The following is a 19947-nucleotide window of genomic DNA, read 5'->3' on the forward strand; positions in this document are numbered from 1 at the left end:
ATCTTATGGAGGGAGGCAGGGCTGGCAGACTGGAATAATGAACAGGAGCAGTCCATACTGCAATATATTGTTGCAAATCCAGTTGTGACTAATTCCAAACCAGTTTCTCTGTAAGTACATGCACACAGAACAATTTCAATTTTCCTGTGGTCAACAAATGTCCATGGACTGTGGACTATTTAAGTACATATTTGCCTCCTTGCCATGCTTTTCTGCGGTCTTTGTGACAAAGATGAGTCATCGGCGTTAATAGGACCAGGCTAGAAAAAGTGGCCATATATTTTAAAAGCAAAATATGTTAATGCTGCCTTGGCTCCCCAAGTTGAACATGATGAGGTCTAATGTAGATTACCAAGTAGCATGTTAGCAACCCTTCCGTTTTTATGTAGCTCTTAAAGAGCTGCGGTTGGAAAGAGTCACCATGCACACGTCTGTGATACTCATTATCCCAACGTTGGCCATTAATCAGTCCTGCCATATGGCATCAATAAGGCAATCCTCCTGTACACTCTAAAATATCTACGTGTCAGTTATTCCTGACCAAAACAATATTGTTATTCTTTGGCACAAATCCTTACCAATTAGCTACCTTTGAGAAGCTGGCCAGATCTTTGTTACTTGGCAAACCAAAGCCATCTCAAAGGTATATAGGCTATAATGAGAGCCAGGATATTATTATTATTTTTTGCTAAAATATTAAGAGTAATATTTCTAGCGTCCCTGACCTCCACCTCTTGCATATTCATATTGTATGTTATGTACATCTGTTCATTATCTGGCCATTTCAACAGCCATCAATCATTCCGCTGACGTGGAGGGAAGCAGCAGTGATGCACAGTATTTTCTTCACTGGTGCTGCATTGTGACAAGGTGGGTATCTCAATGCACCTCTGGATGTAATAAAACTCACAGTTTAAAGGACATTAAAAAAAATAGAGAAATGTTTATATCAAAGTACGCTCACTAAACTACTTAATTACTGTAATATGTGTCCATCTGATCCCTATGGGCAGAAATTGTTCTAGGATGGAGAGTGTGCTGGGGGCAAAATGTCCTCTGCTAGGCCCTCTCCTCTGTTGGTGACTCCTGGAAGCTGTTAGGGCTCTGGTAGCAGCCCAAAGATGCCAGAAGTCCACATGCTGTCCATGCACTAATTTCCCACATGTCTGATCTGCATATACAGAATCTTATCGTCTAAGGAACTCTGCAGTCTAAGCTGTGGCTCAACCAACTTTCTTCTTCTGAGAAACAAATCACAGACCTGGAATAGGTCTTGTAGGCCATCTGGTCCAGTGGAGGAAATCCAGAGCTAAGGCAACCCAACTTGTCTCTGCAACTGCAGATGCCACAATAGCTTGCCACCATTTTAGCCTCCTGCAGAACAGCAGCAGCAGGAAGAGAGACCTATGAGAATTCAAAGACATTTTCATGAACAAGGCATGTGCCAGATGCAGTGGCATAGCGTGCATTGGCAGCACCCGGGGCAAGGCAAGGGTTGCACCTCCTACCCTCCTTGCAGACATTGCGTGGGAGGCAACAAGTGGTCTTCACTGCACCCCTGCTGTACCTGCTCCTCATGGAGAGTCACTGCATTCACCTTCTCAGCTTAGCGAACTCCCAGCAGACGCAGCAGCTGCTGCTCCTTGATGGGCTGGGTGGCGTCCAGAAGCGCTGGAGATGCAACAGGTCTAGGAGGATGGCAGTAGAGAACAGGCTGAGGCACCAAGTGCAGCTCTTCCCTGCCCACCTCACTTTGGCTGTGCAGCACAAGGGTGGGCACCAACAGTTCTGGGTGAGCGGGCCAGCTTTCCTCTCTATGTTCGCACTGCGGGGCATGTGCTTTGCCCAAGGGATACATGCTGGGAGGGAGGCACCGTGGAAGGACCGATGTGGGCCAGGAAATGTCCAGGAACTGGCTGGTGGGAATTCCACCCAGGACTGGCTTCTCTTCACCAGCCGCAAAGAAGGAGGTGCCGCCACAGCCCTGAAGACCTAGCCTGGGCCTGGCTTGCCTATCCGTGGCTCCAGAAAGTGGCAGCCACACAGCCTTGGCAAGGGAGCCTGTTGTGGGCATGCTGGGTTGTGCCCCTCAGAATTCTGCACCCGGGACCACAACCCCCCTCTGCCCCCCCCCACTGGTCTGATGTGCAAAGAGAGAGTTTCCTGTGGTCTCTGCTGTCTCGTGAGAAAATGCTTCTTATATACAGTGGTACCTTGGTTTACGAACTTAATCCGTTCCGAAGTCCGTTCTTAAACCAAAGTGTTCTTAAACCAAGGTGTGCTTTCCCATAGCAGTGAGACACTCAATTTACAAATGGAACACACTCAACAGGAAGCGGAACATGTTCTACTTCCAAGGCAAAGTTCACAAACCAAAAACACCTACTTCTGGGTTTGCAGCGTTCTTAATCCAAGTTGTTCATAAACTAAGCTGTTCTTAAACCAAGGTACCACTGTACAAAGAAAACATAGGCAGCTGCCTTTGTCCTGAGTCAGGTCATTGAACCTCAGCATTGTTTAAACTGACTGGCAGCATCTCTCCAAGGTTTCAGGTAAGGAGATGTTGCCAGTCCCAGGTGGAGATTTCCAGAGTTAGAACCAGGGTTGTAGCGCCTGCAAAGTCATATCTCTGCACTCAAGCCCTGGCCCTTCTCTTAACTTTAATTCAACTGGGGCCGGTAAGACTGAACTCAACAGAACTAGCTTTTCAAGCTAGCCTGCTAGAAAAAAATATATCAAGCCTAAATCTTCACATGGATAATCAGCATGTTAATTAAGACTTTTATTGTGCATGGAGGTCTGTCAGGCAGTTCTGGAGCCAAGTCTGAAGAAGTCGTCCTTAGGGCACTGAGTGCTTTGCCAAAAAAAGTGGGGGGGGGAGCAAACAAAACAAAACAAAAACCTACCATGACCAAGAGTGTCATGACCACTTAGAAAACTTTCTTCAGGATGAGAATTCTTCTGCTGGCAACATGCTATCAGGAACATCTGGCCCAGTGCTATGTCACAGTTTCTTCTGTTTATTTTACAAACAGCCAGCCACTGCAACATTTTCGGGTTGTAGTAAATCTGAGATAGGAGAATAAGGAGCACAGAAGAAAACATCATCAGTAGTAAAGTATAAATTAAGACCGGGGGGGGGGGGGAATCAGAATGATGTGCATTGCAAAAGAGAGTATTTTATTTGCCACTGCAGCTGCAGATTTTCACATCTGAACCAGCTTGCCTCTGGCCTACATTGTCCACTTTCCTTCACGATCCTGGATAAAACAAAACCAATCTGTACTCAGAGGATACAACCACAGCTCACAGAGGGTAGAAAGAAGAAGGATAAAAGGGGTCTCTTTAATTAGTGGGAGAGGTTGGGGAAAAGATGGGGTCAAGGAGAGTACAGACATTTGGGTTTGAGGAGCGCAAGGATCAGCTAGCAATTGTGTGTCAAAGTAGATTAATTACAAGAAAGAATATCTAGAAATGCAATGGCTTAGAACAATGGAGTCCTTCCATTTATGCAAGGCACTTCCAGGGGCAATGGGAATGACTTCTGATTTTTCAGGCTCCCCACTGCAGCCCACCCATGCCCCATCCAGTGCCATTCTGATAGGTTCTCCAACCTCAGGAGTGGCTTTTCAGAGGGTAGTAGTGAGAAGGATGAGCTGACGAAGCCCTATGTCATGAAGGCAACTCCACCCATGGGTTCTAAGCTAACGCATTTCAAGCAATACATAGAACCTGACCAGTGGTATGCATGAAAATAGGAGCTGACATGAAGACATATCACTCAGAACAATGCAAATTGCTGAATCAGCAGCCCACTGGCTTCATCAGTCCCCTGTCCGTATGATTCAGATGCAAGACAGACAGAGCTAGATCTATCAGTGTGGAAGAAACTGAATCCTGAAACAACATTGTTTATTGCAATTGCCACTCCCGATATGATACTGAAATACAATGCCACAATCTATCACATGCATTTTGGGTGCAAAGAACTTTGCGGTCCTTCTGTCATAACAAAACCTGTAAGTTAGGTCTTTGCTATGCACATTTTCAACGCAAGTTAAATACCGTGGTTTGCTCAAGGCCATACAGCAAAGCTGGAATTTAAATCTGGATCTCTTTAGTCCAACATGATCACCTACATGCCTCATTTCCCAGCGTTCTAGTCACCTTGGTGTTTCAGTAGCATCAGGTTGGTATGTGTCTGTCTTCAGTACATCTAATAAAAGAGTTACTGTTGATTAGGCTTTGAATGTCAAGTTTCCTTTGGAAGAAGTTGTGAAACTTAAGCAAGGGATAAATAAATGCAATTTCGCCCCCAGTTACTATAGGCCATTTAACTTTATGGTTTATCAAAAATCTGTTATTTAATGGGATGATTGGGTCTGTGTGTGGTTTCTACCTTCGGCTTTAGCCAATTTTCATAGTTTCTAAAAATTTACTGTAAGAGGTTATGGCTTGACAATGGGAGACCACTAAAGCTGCCAGCCTTGCCAAACTATGCTGAATTATAGTGGTTTTGTAGTATTGGGCTGTAAGCCACAGGGAACCAGAGGGCTACAGCGAGAGAAAATGCTTTTCTAGGCAGACCTTGTTCTTCTTCAAATACAGGATTCTAACTAGAGCTTATTACTACAGTTCATAATGGAAGATACTAGTATTTATTTGTACGAGTACCAAATCCGAGAAATGTGAAAAAGACAAGGTATGGAAGGCCTGCAATACAAGGTTGCTGTGTGGGCTGCTCCTGTTCAGCTTGCAAGCCAGCCAGTCAGCCCTTCCAGGATGCTCCAATCCATAATTCTCCTTTAACAGTCAATATTCCATGCACTATGAGCATGCATTATTTGCCCATTTGGGGAGGGGAGTCTCTTCTAAAGATTTTCTGTACTTCTGCAAACCTTGGGGTTCTCCTGAGCCTGCTGATCTGCTTGCATAGCACCATGTTGGCTGGATAAAGATTGGCACTTGCAAATGTGTTTGCTATTAGTACAGTGGTACCTTGGGTTACATACGCTTCAGGTTACATACACTTCAGGTTACAGACTCCGCTAACCCAGAAATAGTGCTTCAGGTTAAGAACTTTGCTTCAGGATGAGAACAGAAATCGTGCTCCAGCAGCGCGGCAGAAGCAGGAGGTCCCATTAGCTAAAGTGGTGCTTCAGGTTAAGAACAGTTTCAGGTTAAGAACGGACCTCCGGAACGAATTAAGTACTTAACCCGAGGTACCACTGTATATAATACGGGTTTGCATAGGCTCTGCATATACCCCAAACTACAAGAAATGAGGTGACTTGGGGAAGGTTCTCACATTTCTGAGTTGGATGTTACCTTTTAACAAGGTTAGTGAAATCAATTCCTGGGTTGCTCTGTGGCCCAACCATGTTTTCTTTTCCAGAGAAACAAAAGCAAGCTGACTAGGGAAATGTTCAGAGCACGAGAGGGGAGGGGGACCAAAGTTTCATGGCAAAGCTTTCGACCAGATTATTAGCCACTTTCAGTATAACTAATACAAATGCAGAATATATTAGCAACAGTAGCAATAATAAATAATACAATTTAAATAATGGTGATGATGATGTTCAGTAGTAATGAAATGTTGAGTGTTACTTGGAAAATATACACAAAAGTGGGAGGGAATGGTTAGCTAGAACCCCCAAGGGGACCTTTTAAGAGGTGAGGATGCTTTGCCATGTCTCATTGTGGGTCCAACTTGTAATATTTAAAGTAGGGTTTCCCAAACTTCGGTCTCCAGCTGTTGCACTACAACTCCCATCATCCCTAGCTACCAGGACCAGCGGTCAGGGATGATGGGAATTGTAGTCCAAAAACGACTGGAGACCCAAGTTTGGGATACCCTGATCTAAAGCATAAGAAAAAAGGGTGCTGTGGCCACCAGAGGGCTCACGAATTTTCTAATAATTTTTGGCACGGCTTACATCACACATTCCCCGTATCGTAACACAGGCAAACAAGGCTACAACTATACCTGTAGAAGGCAAAGAGCAAAGCAGAAGTACACGGCAACACACACACATATAGAGATGGAGAAAGATATTCTTTGGAAAAGGAGTATGGGGTTCCTATAAGCATCTACACAGGAAGTCCATAAAAGCAGTCCTGATGCTGAACTAATGGGAGGAATTCAGCACCAAGCTCTTCTGATCACTCCATCTGTGCAAGCGTTCCTGCTTTCTGGATAGAACAACCCCTTCTCCTCCTCCATCCATGCGCTGCTCTGGAGGTTCTTCTGACCCTCCAGAGTGGATGTCGGAGAGGCACATGGGCATGTGGTGGAAGGAGAGGAGGCAAATTTCTGTTGTGCTAGCAAGAGCCTTTGCAGTAACTAACACTAACACGTCATATTGGTTGAATTCAGGCCACAATATTTTTTATTGATTATTATTTATCCCATTAATACCTACATACCATTCATCTTTTTCAAGTTCCAAACCAGGATGTGCATCTTCTGGGGCATGCTCTCAGGCAAGTCACGTGACCTGTGCCTCACTCTCCCCCCCCCCAAGCACTTTTTGAGGGTGAGATCTCACATGCTTTTCTGAAGAGCGCAAGAGATCACGGCACTCAAAATGGCTGCTGCCATCTTGTGTGAGAAAAAAATGGGATGTCCCTTTTTTCCGGAGCACTTGGGGAAGTATGTACCTGTAGATTGAGGAGTATAAAATATATCAAGTTTGACTGAATTGCTCCAGCAACAGTAAGTTCCTAGGTGCTGTTCAGAAGTCACACACAGCACTGTCATCATTCAGCAGGTTTTAGGCCCCCAATTCTGAACAGCAAGGCACTGAGTTCTCACCTACACTGAGAGCACATTGTTGGTAACAAACACATAACAAGAGCCATGCTGGATGAGGCCAATGACCCTTCTAGTTCAGCATTTTGTTTCCACAGCAGCCAACCAGATGCCCTTTGGAAGCCGGCAAGCAGGACATGATGAGCACAGTAATTTAATTTCCCAATTGTTGACTCAGATAACATCTCCAAGGAAGTCAGGGGATTTTAAAAAGAGACACGGGATCCAAGAGAGAAGAGTAGAACAGGCTGAATGTGAGCAGGCATAAGAGACTCAGTGACTGGACACGGAGGCTAAGGGTGTATCCTATTCTCTGCAGTAACCAAAAGATGCCTCTGGGAAAACCACAAGCAAACATGAGCACCTCTTCCTTGTTTTTCTGCAGCACCTGGGACCTGGAAGCATGCGCTTTCTGAACTTGAAGGACTCCATTAGATGACATAAAAAATAGTCACTGGTAGATGTGCCCTCCATAATTCCCATTTAAAGCCCGCTAAGGTTGCATAAAAGTAAAGGTAAAGGGACCCCTGACCATTAGGTCCAGTCGTGGCCAACTCTGGGGTTGCAGCGCTCATCTCGCTTTATTGGCCAAGGGAGCTGGCGTACAGCCTCCGGGTCATGTGGCCAGCATGACTAAGCCGCTTCTGGCGAAACCAGAGCAGCACACGGAAACGCCGTTTACCTTCCCACTGGAGCAGTACCTATTTATCTACTTGCTCTTTGACGTGCTTTCGAACTGCTAGGTTGGCAGGAGTAGGGACCAAGCAACGGGAGCTCACTCCGTCACGGGGATTCAAACCGCCAACCTTCTGATCGGCAAGTCCTAGGCTCTGTGGTTTAACCCACAGCGCCACCCGCGTCCCTAAGGTTGCATACCTTATCCTAAATTTAAAAAATGTTTAAAGCACATGACATGACTTCAATGAAACATGGCCCCCACCCCAAAAATATTCGGGGTGCAAAAGGGCTTGTCCCCCTGGAGCTGGTGCCCCTGCTCCAAAGCTAAGCATTTAGGAGCACTAAAAATACAAGGTGCTTCAGCTTCAAGGGAAGTTGCTCAAGTTCTGTTATGCACAATGGAACATCACAGAAAACACCATTTAAGTCACTCTGAATTAAGATTTCGTAACACCCCAAATCATTTGCAGAGAAAATTGTAGATCAAGCCAAAAGGCAGCGCATGGAGACCTGAAGTGACTGTTGCAAAGCAGCCCTGATTATTATTAGTCTAATTCCCATTATGAGGCTGCATAGGCACCGGCTCCTAGGGGCTGAGGCAGTCTCCCCCTCCCCCGTTTTTTTGGGTTTTTTTAAAGGGCCAGGCCCCCTCCATGTTCAGAGGGTGTTTGGTTCCACCCGCTGGCTCCTCGCAATGTCACGCGCGCAATGTCAGGATGTCACATTGGGCCCCCTCAATCAACTTGAGAACATGGTGCCTCTGTGAGGCTGGTTCCTGCATCTCACTCTCTATATCGTATGAGTTATAAAATCCAAAGACAGCATTTCCAACAGTTTTAAGGAATCTGTTCAACTGGTGAAAGTTGCATTCCTGGCGTAAGTCAGAAAGAGAAATACGATTTATCTGTGGGAAGCAGACAAGGGACTTCTTGGCCTCTCTTCTACTGAGTCATCTTTCTCTCCCCCCCCCCCCCCGCCTTTCATACTGACAGTGGTTTCTAGGAAATGTGTAGACCTTCAAACATGAGTCAATAAATTGCTTATCAAATCTCACACAAGATCCTTTCAGACCACGATAAGATAAAAAGTGGATAATCTTGCCAAAGCCCAATGCTGCCTCTGTGGAAATGTGTAAACTGGCTACGGAACAAGTCAAGGTGTAGAGTCCTTGCTGAATGTATGCCCTTTCCTTCAGCCTAGCTCATTGGGGAAGGACTGTAATGCAATGGAGTAAAAATGTATGACGCATTCATCTCCTGTTAAATGTGTTGTGGGGTGGCCAAGTCAGGGCAATGCAGGTGGAGAATTGGCCAAGGACCCAGAGGAAAGCTCCAGCAGGATGTGGTGGCCTCTGATGGGAGTGGGGGAATCAGCTAGTGAGGATCCTGGATGGGGGCTGCCTCAAGAGCTATTCAGCAGTGGAACAGGCTCCCTCAGAAGGTGGTGGACTCTTCTTCATTGGAGGTTGGATGGCCATCTGTCATGTATGCTTTAGTTGAGATTCCTTTGTAGCAAGCAGTTGGACTAGAAGACCCTCAGAATCCCTTTCAACTCTACAACTTATCATTCAACCTGCTCTCATGTCTCATCCATACCTGGGTGTTCCATCACCTTCTCTGTCCCTGCCTCCCTCTCCAAGCATGGCGGAGCCTCTCACTGATAAACCCACTCCTGCGCCCTCAGATACTGAGAGTAGCCCTGCCTGCTCAGAGGGAGAAGAAGGAGCAGACTGGGGGGGGGAGGTGTCGGAAGTTGTAGAGGCAACTTCCTGCTGCATCCAACTGCCCTCCAAACCTGGTCTCTCAGAACACAAAGAGGAATGAAAAGGGTGGAGCAAAGAGAGACAAGAAGAAAGAGCCTCAGGTTGCTGGGGAAGGACCGGGGGGCGGGGAGCCTTAGAGAATGGTGTGAAGGCAGAGCCATTCATTCCTCGCAACTGCCTCATTGGGACAAGACCTACTGGGAAGAGTTGCTGAGATCACTAGGCGTGAGCTATTTGGTTTATATAAATAAAGAGTTAACATCACTGACATCTTGTGAGTTATTACTGGCTTGCTCCCGCCTCCCGCCTTGACAGCAGCACCTCCAGCAAAATCGTAGCCAGAGTTCTTTGCTATCATCTACCTAGGAATGGGGATGCGGGTGGCACTGTGGGTAAAACCTCAGTGCCTAGGACTTGCCAATTGCATGGTCGGCGGTGCAAGTAGATAAATAGGGACCGCTTACCAGCGGGAAGGTAAACGGCGTTCTGTGTGCTACGCTGGCTCGCCAGATGCAGCTTGTCACGCTGGCCACGTGACCCGGAAGTGTCTGCGGACAGCGCTGGCTCCCGGCCTATAGAGTGAGATGAGCGCACAACCCTAGAGTCTGGCAAGACTGGCCCGAACGGGCAGGGGTACTTACCTAGGAATGGGAGAAAAATTTGATTCAGTTTGCATTTTAAGCAGAATCTATCAAATTCACCACACTTCAAAATTCACACTTACCCAAATTTTGTGATGCAGTTCTCAAACAAAGCACCCCTTTTCCCAAGCACCTCTTCAACCCTCTATTACTTTTTTTTTTTTACAAACAGAATAAACAAAATCCCACGAGGCAGCCACTAAAAGAAATGGAAGTGCTCTTCGCTGTAGTCAGAGAGGATAGGAAATCACATTAGCCTGTAAGGTAGGGCAGATTGCAATGTGATTTCATGTGATTTAATAAAAGTTAGAAAGCCTCCAATCAAGCACTCTATAACAGATCAGTCTGCAAACTTGTGATTTCAGAGTTAACGTTAGCAGGAGCTTGTTTTGATGGTGGGCTCAAGTGTGCATAGATGCATCCAGCTTCTCATTTCGTTCAGCTGAAAGGTAAACGACAGCTGATCTCTGGCTGTGTGTGAAGCCGGCTGAAACGTGACCATTCATACATTTCATTTCCCATTGCAGCTTCAGTTTCTTTGACTTCTTAAACTGTTTTTCCTCCTCCCCCTGCCCTTTGCTAATGTACATTCTTCTAAGGGGGGGGGAGAGAACATGCTCCAGTGCTCCAGTTTCAGAATGCAAAGGTATGATGTTATTTGTCACCATGCCCAAAAAAGTCCTTACTCAGTAACTTTGCCAGAAGAGGGAGAGGGAGAGAGAGAGAAGGCAAATGTTCCCCCAGCTGTTTCCTGTCTACAGTGTCTGTGTAATGTAGATAAATGTGAGGATTTTCTCTAAATCCCTCTTCTGTTTGCTAAATCTCACTGTCACTGCTAAAATCAGTGCAGATAGAGCCTGCGCAATGGAATAAAAGTCCTCAATATTGAAATGTGACATTGCTCTCAACATCTCACCTCTCTCTGGATTTCTTTTCTTCCCTTTTTTTCCCTCCCCCACCTCATTATTACTGCTAACCAATTCATTTCCAGAGTTTGCACTTAAGAAGCAATGGAAAAAATCAACAGTCTTTCAACACAATTATTTAAGTGCTGCTTTTGTGATTTCTTGAAGGTAAATCTTTCTTCCTATTTGATTTTTCTTTTTAAAGAAAATATTATGATTATATTGTGTGTAATCTGATTCTGCTTAGAAGAGTGTTATATGCACTTTTTTTCAGTGTCATTATTTCTGTACTGGGAATTTTATTTCTAAACTGCTGAACAGACAGTTTTAGCAGAGCTGAAGAATGACTGCATGTGATGGTTGTTCTGAACACAGCTAGGTAACTGACGAGGTAAAGCTATTGCAGGTACTTAGGAATTCAGCTTGTGTTGGGGAAACTTTTTTGCAAAATTCTGTCTAGCTTGTCATATCTGAAATTTCTACTAACATCATTTTCTGTAGCTAGTGCTGCTAGCATGGAGCAAGAAATTTTAAAGTTTCTCTGCAGGTGCAAATGCTGACATTGTGATAGTCATTGACAGCAGGTAGCTGGTTCACTTCTGTAAGACTGCTGTATGCACAGAATTAACATTGAACGTACAGCTGTTTTCTGACAGTGTTGTACATTTACTTCTTTTTAATGCTTTCCTGTTAAGTCAACATTAAGTTTGTTTTTCCTTTTCTAAAACAGAAACCATGTACAGCTTTTGCTGGCTATGCAGATTGATGATAAGATTAAGTTATTCTGCATTAAGGAAAGTAGAGATATCTTCATGTCAAGCTTTATTTTGCACTCTGCAAAGAGGCTTTTGTCAGGCAAAGTTGGAGATGGAATTTTTATACCATATTACTAGTCATTGCTCCTTAAGAACATAAAAAGCTTTTAAGGTTAATTTTGGCTTCAGTAGATGCACTGACCTCTGTTTCTCTCAGCTGGCCTTCACTCAAGTTTCCATTCTCAGCAAGATTATATCCTTCAAGAACAATTTTTTTTGTTTTGTTTTTCCATTTGTAGCAGGATTTTGTACAGCTGACACAGTCTCTAAAGCAGTAGGTGCCAATTTAGTTTTGTTTTTTTAATTATCTAAGTAGGATTTATCCATTTCATTTTAAGATGGGGGAATTTTGTAACAGTAGAAGCAAACAGAATGCAATGCAAATCTTGCTGAATTCAGTAGCCATTGGAGAGTCAGAGTTACAACTCCACAACTATGTGCATCCTTAAGACAGCTTCTGCCAGTTTGGTGTGCATGACCTAAACATGCTAACAGAACCACATCTGACTAAGCTCTAAGGGACTTACTCCCTAGTGAGTCTAAGAAGGACTGCAGTTTCAGTCCAGAAGTTCTAAGAAGGGTAAAAGGCATCTTCAGAAAGAGATAAGCAATATATTGTATGGGTGCTTTCCCCAACATTCTGGATTCTGCTAGACCGTTTCATATGAGCTAGAAGCATGGGGGTCTACCCCCAACTTTCCTTTACATTCTGCTGTCTGCACTGATTTTGCTAATCCCTTTCCATGGGAACTAGAGGCTGTGTGACTTGTGATTGTCGGTTGGGAAAACCATCCGTATAGACCTCTTGTTTAAATCTTCCACTGCATTACTTTGATTGCATCCACTGTGTTAGGTTATTTCTCTATCACAAGATGTGTCTAGTGACAGATTGATGATTTGTGGTGCTGTCTTTGACAGTAGGGCAGTTTGCATGTGTATTTACTTAGCATAGACTGATACTTGGTTCTTGGGGCAGCCAGACAAGTTCGGAAACATACAAATGAATGCATTTTAATCTGTGGCATCCCTGCTGCCACCGCTGTGTCTCTGAGAAGTCAATTGAAAGCGTCATCCGTTTAGACGAATCAGCGCTCACCCAAATTTCGCTGGAACATTCATATGTGCTGCTTGATTTAAAGCTTGTTGAATGGGAGGAGTTGCAGAAGGGGAAGGAAGGTGTAAAAGGCATGGAGCAAGCCATCTGTTGGCTTCCTTAAGTGCCACTGTTTTGGACCGCCGCTCTCCACATGGAGTAGACACTGGATCTTCTCCTGAAGGAGAGATTCGTGAAAATCTCAGCTGTAAACACAATTGGTCATTCATTATAGGGGTGTTTAGCCTGCCTTGCACTGTCCTGAGTCAGACTCAGAGTCCAAATGTAATCAGATGCTTTGATAAAACTCCACCCACATGGCAGTGCGTGCTTTTAAAGGCCTCTGTTTCCCATTCAATTTGGACATACAATAAATTGGACACACCCCGACCTATTGAAAAGACCAGCGGCCAAATTGTTAGATCATCGTAAGTATTTTCTTATGAATCCCACCATCCCCATCTAAATGAAAATGAACAGGAAAGGTACAGAAGAGAGTATTATTTCTGTCAGATTCCTGAATAATCTTTTAAGGGACAATTTTATGTTTTTTCAGAGCTAGGTCCATAGGTCCATTTGGCCTAGGAGCATATGAATCCATCCCTTTCCTCCAAGTCATTGATTGTTTTACAATTTGTCAGGGTGGGGGGGTGTTGAAACTCTTGGCAATTGCATTGTGTCATATTCTTGGCTTGCACTAAAGAAGCGGGGGGGGGGGGACATGGAGACCCTGTATCTTGTCCCAGAACTGATATTTCACTTACAACGTAACTCTCCTGAAAAGTCTTTAAAAAATATAACATTGCTGAATGAGGCTTATGTTTGAGGCAAGGCCAGATGTGAATTAAGAACACCCTGCTAAACACACAGTGTTCTTAGACAGATACACAATGCCATTCCGTTGAGACCATGATGGAAGAGCTCTTTGAACTGCATCCTTGGAAGCAAGAGCATGAAGTCAGCAGGTGATTTACCTCTGCACGCAACAGCTTTTAAGATATCATTGAACAGAGGAAGTGATATTATTAAAACATCGCCTCTTCAGAGCTTTAAGAATGAAATACAGAGGGGCTTTACTGTCATGTTCATGCATTCAGGGTTTTTCTTTTGTTTTGCCAATTTATTTTTTAACGTTACAAAGTTGAGGGAGGACTCATGTTGCAAATGCGAAGAAGGGGTATTTTCCAATCACTCCTTGGTGTATCTCATTTTAGCCTTTGTGTTGGATGTTTTCATTGTATCAGTGTCATTATGATGAATGAAAGTGATGGTTCCAGCTTCTATACTAGCTGTTTTAATACAAACTAGCAATTAACCCACCAGTCATAGGTGGGCATAGAGTGTTGGCTGGCAAAGAGCAAGGCCTGCACAGGGGCAATGGATCCTCACTCACTCTGTACTAACCATGAGCTCCCTGAGTGGTAGGACCAGTCCAGGTGTTGCCAAGGGTAGATTCTGCCCTTATGCTAGCAGTGGGGAACCATGTTCCAGATGTTGCTGGGATCCAACTCCCATCATCCCTGTCTGTTGGCCATGCTTGGTGGGGCTGACAAACACCTGGAGGACCACAGGTTCTCCAGTCATGCCTGACAGAATAAGGTTACCATGTACTTTTTCCAATGAGAGTGAATGGCAGCCATATGGGGCAAACTGAAAGAGGACACTACTGAGACCAAACCTACTTTACAACCATGGTGAACCCAGCCATTGAGAATATCCTCTTTTCCTATTTGCATAGGCTCTTCTGGATCTGGGGTTTTGGTCATGTTGGGGTATGATACAGTGCTGGGGGGGGGAGTTGAGAAATGTCTTATATATGAAGGATTACTCAATATAACAAAGGTGTAGGATCATGATGTTAATGTGGCCAAAACACAGCTGAGAAACAAGATGGAGGTATCAGTGTGAGTGGGTTGGGGGTGGAGAATCACAGAATTGTTGACTTGGAAGGGATCCCGAGAATCATCTAGGCCAACCCCCTGCAATGCAGGAATCTCAACTAGATCATACATGACAGGTGGCCATCCAACTTCTACTTTAAAACTTCCAAGGAAGGAATGACCACCACCTCTCATGGGAGTCTGTTCCACTGTCAAACAGCTCTTACTGTCAGAAAGTTCTTCCTGAAGTTTCGTTGCAATATCCTTTCTTGCAACTTGAATCCATTGGTTTGGGTCCTAGCCTGCAGACCAGGAGAAAACAAGCTTGCCCCATCCTCCAGGTGACAGCCCTTTAGATATTTGAAGATGATTATCATATCTCCTCTCCATTCTCAGTAGCCAGAAAATGTTGAGCATCTGTTGCAGGGAGCTGGAGAAAACCAAGGAGATTCAGAATGGAGTGTCCTGGAAGAAGTAATTAGCAGCTCACTAGAACCGGTCCCAGCTGTATTTCAGAATTCCTATCTAGCAGGTGTTTAGGTGTTCCCAATTGCTTCTGAATCTAACAAAACATAAGAAGTGCTTTTGTGCTTTGATGGTGCTTGTGTTTGCCATTTCCGCCTGGTCCTTCAAACGTTCTGGGGAAGAATGTGACTAAATTGTCACTGATGTCCAGGAGAGATCAGTTCACTGCAGCTGCTTTGTGCTGCTCCAGTAACACAAAGCAGCTGCTAATCCTAATTTAAACAGCATTTATACAAGGGTTTAGAGCTGCTTTGGTAGCTGGACCACACCTAATCCATTTGGCCTTGCCCTTTGCAGTTGAACCATACTATATCTGTTGATTTAAACCCTCTGCAAACTGACAACTGTAACACTGCCTGGGTTTACCTATTAGCTGCCAGGATCAATAAGATACTCAGGGTAGGGCTCCTGTGCTTTTAACTGTTATGCAAAAGAGAGCATTTTGGGGGAGGCAGGGGCAACTCTGTGAGTTACGGTGGTTAGAGAAGCTTTGTCTTCTGTTGAATCTGGCAACTCTCTTTTCCCTACACTTTCAGGAACGGTCTTCATAACAAAGGGACTGGAAAGCCTTTAGAGACTTTGGACTCTGGACGTTTTCCGTGTTTTTCTACGCCTCCCCACCCTACAACTTCACTCAGAGGATTGATTTGCATGACCTTTGACTGCATGGGATGTGGCTTGGCTTGATCCCTGCCCTGGTTGTCTCACATATGGTGGGAGAATGTCCATTTCCAATCAAGGGAGGCTTGAGTCCAGGCCTCTTTCTGGAAGCCCTGGGCTCTCTGTGCCTTTCCCCCACCAATCCCAGATATGTGTGGGCAAAACACAGTTGCTCAGAGAAGAACGAAATGCACCCAACACATGTTCAGTGGTGCTCTGTTAATGACTTCACATGTTCCCATGATGAGCCCTATATTTGAAAGTAGCTTCTGTGACTCAACCCGTAAACAAGGTTTGGCTCAAGTTAAACCCTGGTGGGTGCAGAATTAGGTTTTCTAATTCTGTACAAGCCACACAACTGGACAATGCTGAAAAACTGACCAGGCAGGCAGGAAGACTCATTGTCCCAAACGTTACTTATCCTAGGACCTTAGAAGATATTTCCTTATTGTGAAGGAAAGCAAAGGTTTTTGTATAACTTAACATTGTCACATTTACGCTGCATTCGCATTGCAGTTTATTCCATTTTCATGACTTTTCCCTGTTAATGTCCACATTACATTTGAGCTTTCGCATGCTATAAAAACCACTTCCAGGACTATAGTGGAATATAGTGCAAGTTTAGTACTCATTTCCATACTAGTTATAAACAGATTATTATTTTTCTGGAAGCAAATAATAAGGAAAAGAGCATTGAACTTGGACTATATTACACTATAGTCCCAGAAGTGGCTTTTACATTGTGTGAAATTTGAACTATGATGAGGAACTTAACACTTAGGGGAAAGTCATGAAAATGGAATGAACCGCCATGTGAATGCAGCCATAGTCTCTGTTTCAATATAATGTGAGCTATCTTGGATGCAACTCTAACAAGTCTGAATCAACATCTGGGGACCCAAGGTTGGAGAAGACTGGTGTAAACAATACTAAGCAAGCTGGTCCAATGGTCTGACTGTGTAAGGCAGTTTCCTATGTTCCTATATTCTATGTTCCTATAACCTGCCTCTGGGCTTCCCAGAGACATCTGATTGGCCAATAAGGAAATGTGGTGATGGATTGAATGCAATAAATCCTCAGCCATTCCCAGCTATTAGTCATAAATGGGCCACTGAAGGAAAGATTAGGCCTGGAAGCCTATGTCCTTCTCCCACCTTCGTTACACCTTTGGCCTGCCAGCATCTGCATTCTCATACAATATGTTTTAAGGGTTCACCCAGAACATAAAACATGACTGCGCAGAACATAATTGCAAGCATGATATGCAGGTGCTCTCGCCCCGGAAACCAGCAATGTCACTTTCCATTGCTCCTGTCATGGTGGTGATGCCCTGAAAGCTGAACCAGCTTCTTTCTGTGGTACAAGATGAAAAGAAAATGCATCTCTTTAATCCGACCAGCATCTTGATATTCCCTCTGCATGGATCCTAAGTCTCATTCTTAGCCCCAGCAATTAATGAGGTGGGAAGTAAGGAAGGATTTTAATCTACTGAAGCTTGTAGCCCCTGCTGTGTGCTATCTTGTCTATGGAACCAGGCTTGTGTATCCAATAACACAAAAATTGGTCCAGGACACCAAGTGCATAGTGGGTTCTCACTATCAGCCACAGTAGACTGGGGGTTCCAACTAGCTGTTGCATTGGGGACAGAATCACCCCAGCAGAAATTGCCTACCAAGCAGAAATTATTGGACGTGTGCTCTGTGATTATGGAAACAACATATGCGCTTGGTAAAAATGCACCCTGCACATACAAAGAAATTCTTCTACTATCAGGTCAGCAGGGACCTTTTTCAGCCGAAGGGCCACATTTCCTCCTGGGCAACCTTCTGAGGGACCGTGTGCCAATGGTGGGTGTGGTCCAAGGCAAAAAGTGGGCAACGCAATGCATCTTCAGCAGGCTGCATTCCAGCCACACACATACACATCTCTTTCAAGAAAATCAAGATGTGTTATTACGGTTCAAGGATACATTCTACCCAGGCAAAAGCATTCAGATCATGGAGCAGGATGGCTATGGGATGTGGCCTGGGGGCACTCCTGAGGGCCGGTTAGAGATGCCTTGAGGGCCACGTTGAACCCCCAGGTCAGAGGTTCTCCACCAGTGCTCTAGTCTACCAAAACTCTTTGGGCCCTCAAAATTCCCCAGATGTTATCATTTGAGGCCAAATGCTTCTGAATTCACTTTTAATGTCACTTCAGGAGACTGTGTGAGACCCGTTGATTAATTTATTTTATGGATTTGTTGCGTTTATATCCCACTTTTTCTCCAAGGTGGCGTACATGGTTGTCCCTCTCCTCATGTAATCCCCACCACAACCCTGTGGCGTAGATCAGGCTGAGTGTCAGTGACTGGGCCAAGGTCACCCTGTAAGCTTCATGGTCAAGTGGGGATTTGAACCCTGGTCTCCCAGGTCCTGGTCTGACACTCTAACTGCTGCACCACACTGGCTCTCTAATGCTAATGCTCTTATCAAATCTCTAAGTTTTCCCTTTGCCAAATTTGCTTTAAAGTTCACTTTTGTCAAAAGCACCAGGGGTCCTCCGAACACATGGCACATGGCAACCAACTCTCACAGTAAATAGGAGGTGGGAGAGGAACAGTGTGGACCTGGTGGGTGAAGCAGAATGGGAAATTTCCCAAAACAGGGCATGCTTCAGGATTCTACTGGGAAACTCTGATGCAGTCTCTCTCTCTCTTTTACTTCTTTGGCAGGTGAAGATGCACACTGTGTCCTACATTCATCTCTTCTACTTCGGCCTGTGTTTGCTTACATTAACCAGCTCCTCTGCTGCTGCTGCCCCGGAGACACTTTGTGGTGCTGAGCTGGTTGATGCTCTTCAATTTGTCTGCGGAGAAAGAGGATTTTATTTCAGTAAGTTTGAACATTTGCTACCATTTCCCTCATACAATCAGTTCCTAATCCCCTCTCCCCTCGTTTTTCATGGGGATACAGTTATTTGAGGCTTGCGTATGCATAGTTCTAGCAAACCATGCACAAAATGTGGCTTACTCTACTGAACCCCAGAGCTCTTCAAAATCCAAAGGTCAAGCAAAGCACAATATTTGGTCTAAGTTCAGCATCTTCCCTCTGCCCTCCACTCCCAGCCGGATTTAGGTTTGATGAGCTACTGAAGGTAATGGGGCCCTTTATATGTCCAGCTGTCCTTCGTCAACAACAAAGTGTTGCTTTTTTGTGTTGAATATATGCTATATGGTGATTTATGGACCTAATAGGTGTCTAAAGCCATTTGCACATAACAAAATATGTATTTTATCAAAGTAATTGTTGAACTGAAATACAATTAATACAGGTGTTTTCCTTTACATTTTTGGGGGGCCCCCAAGAGAGTGGGGCCCTAAGCTATAGCTTGTTTAGCTTATATGTAAATCTGGCACTGCCCAGCAACCTTTAACACAGTTATTTCCCTCATCCTCCTGTTGTATTTGCTAGGATTCCCACCCCCACCTCCGGTAGAACATGTTGCATCTGGCAACTCTTGAGAAGTGCAGCACAGCACTTTTTAGCAAGTGACAAAGAGGGTTCCACATTGCATTGCCAAACTCGCTTTACTACAGCATCTGGTCTGAGCGGTTGTATGAATTGACGTTTATTGAAGTGGGAAGTGTGGGAGACAGGAAATGACTGCATAAAGCAAGTGCTAGGAGATGAGTGTTTTGCATTGATCAGTCCTTGCTATTGCCTTGGCTTCAATAGGTTTGGGTAGCAGGGATAGGAAAACACCTGCATTGGATTCTAGAAAGCTAGGTGATCATGTGACTGCATGGATAAAAGCCATTGCTTGGCCGGAGAGGAGAAGAGCACTAGAGTAGCTAAGTGGCTTCTCCTCTCTGATCCTTAAGGTGAATTCAGCTAATATCTATAAGAGTTTCGGTCTTTGATTAAAAGGATTTGCCCTTGGTTATCAATAGTGGATCAGTTGCAGAGTAGTGATATTTAGCAGCTAGGAAGCTACAACATATGTCAGGGTACAGTGTAAATGCAGCACACACAAGGCTTCCATTCCAGAGGCAGTGTGTATAAGCAAAGTCATATATAGCCGAATACTGCTTGTTGGTGGAGGGTGGAGACACCCACATGCAAAGGCCCTCCCTGTGTCTCCACTGCTTTCCTCGATTTCTTTGTTCATTTGTTCTCTGCTGCTCCAGAGGGCTGGG

At 44.7% G+C, this 19947-nt stretch overlaps 1 protein-coding gene and 1 long non-coding RNA gene across 7 annotated transcripts in view; one reads left to right on the forward strand and one right to left on the reverse strand.

Moving 5' to 3' along the window:
* Positions 1-1573: 1573 nt before the first annotated feature.
* LOC310743728 overlaps positions 1574-19947 on the reverse strand; it is a 78620-nt gene continuing 60246 nt past the window's right edge. For both annotated transcript variants that reach the window (XR_014539193.1, XR_014539194.1), the window contains 3 exons: positions 18543-18617; positions 2907-3069; positions 1574-1688 (listed from right to left, as the gene is read on the reverse strand). This is a non-coding gene — a long non-coding RNA (uncharacterized lncRNA). The remainder of the gene's footprint in view (positions 1689-2906; positions 3070-18542; positions 18618-19947) is intronic.
* Positions 10447-19947, forward strand: part of IGF1 (insulin like growth factor 1) — a 62159-nt gene continuing 52658 nt past the window's right edge. For 3 of the 5 annotated variants that reach the window (XM_083574166.1, XM_083574167.1, XM_083574165.1), the window contains exons 1-2: positions 10593-10965; positions 18484-18643. In XM_083574166.1, the coding sequence (XP_083430292.1) occupies positions 10903-10965; positions 18484-18643 (223 nt within the window). In that variant the 5' untranslated portion in view covers positions 10593-10902. Of the gene's footprint in view, positions 10539-10592; positions 10966-13066; positions 13134-18483; positions 18644-19947 lie in introns of those variants that run through there. The other 2 variants (XM_083574169.1, XM_083574168.1) reach the window with 2 other exon arrangements.

This window comes from Podarcis filfolensis (genome assembly GCF_964270895.1).
Source record: "Podarcis filfolensis genome assembly, chromosome: 10".
Lineage (NCBI taxonomy): Eukaryota > Metazoa > Chordata > Lepidosauria > Squamata > Lacertidae > Podarcis > Podarcis filfolensis.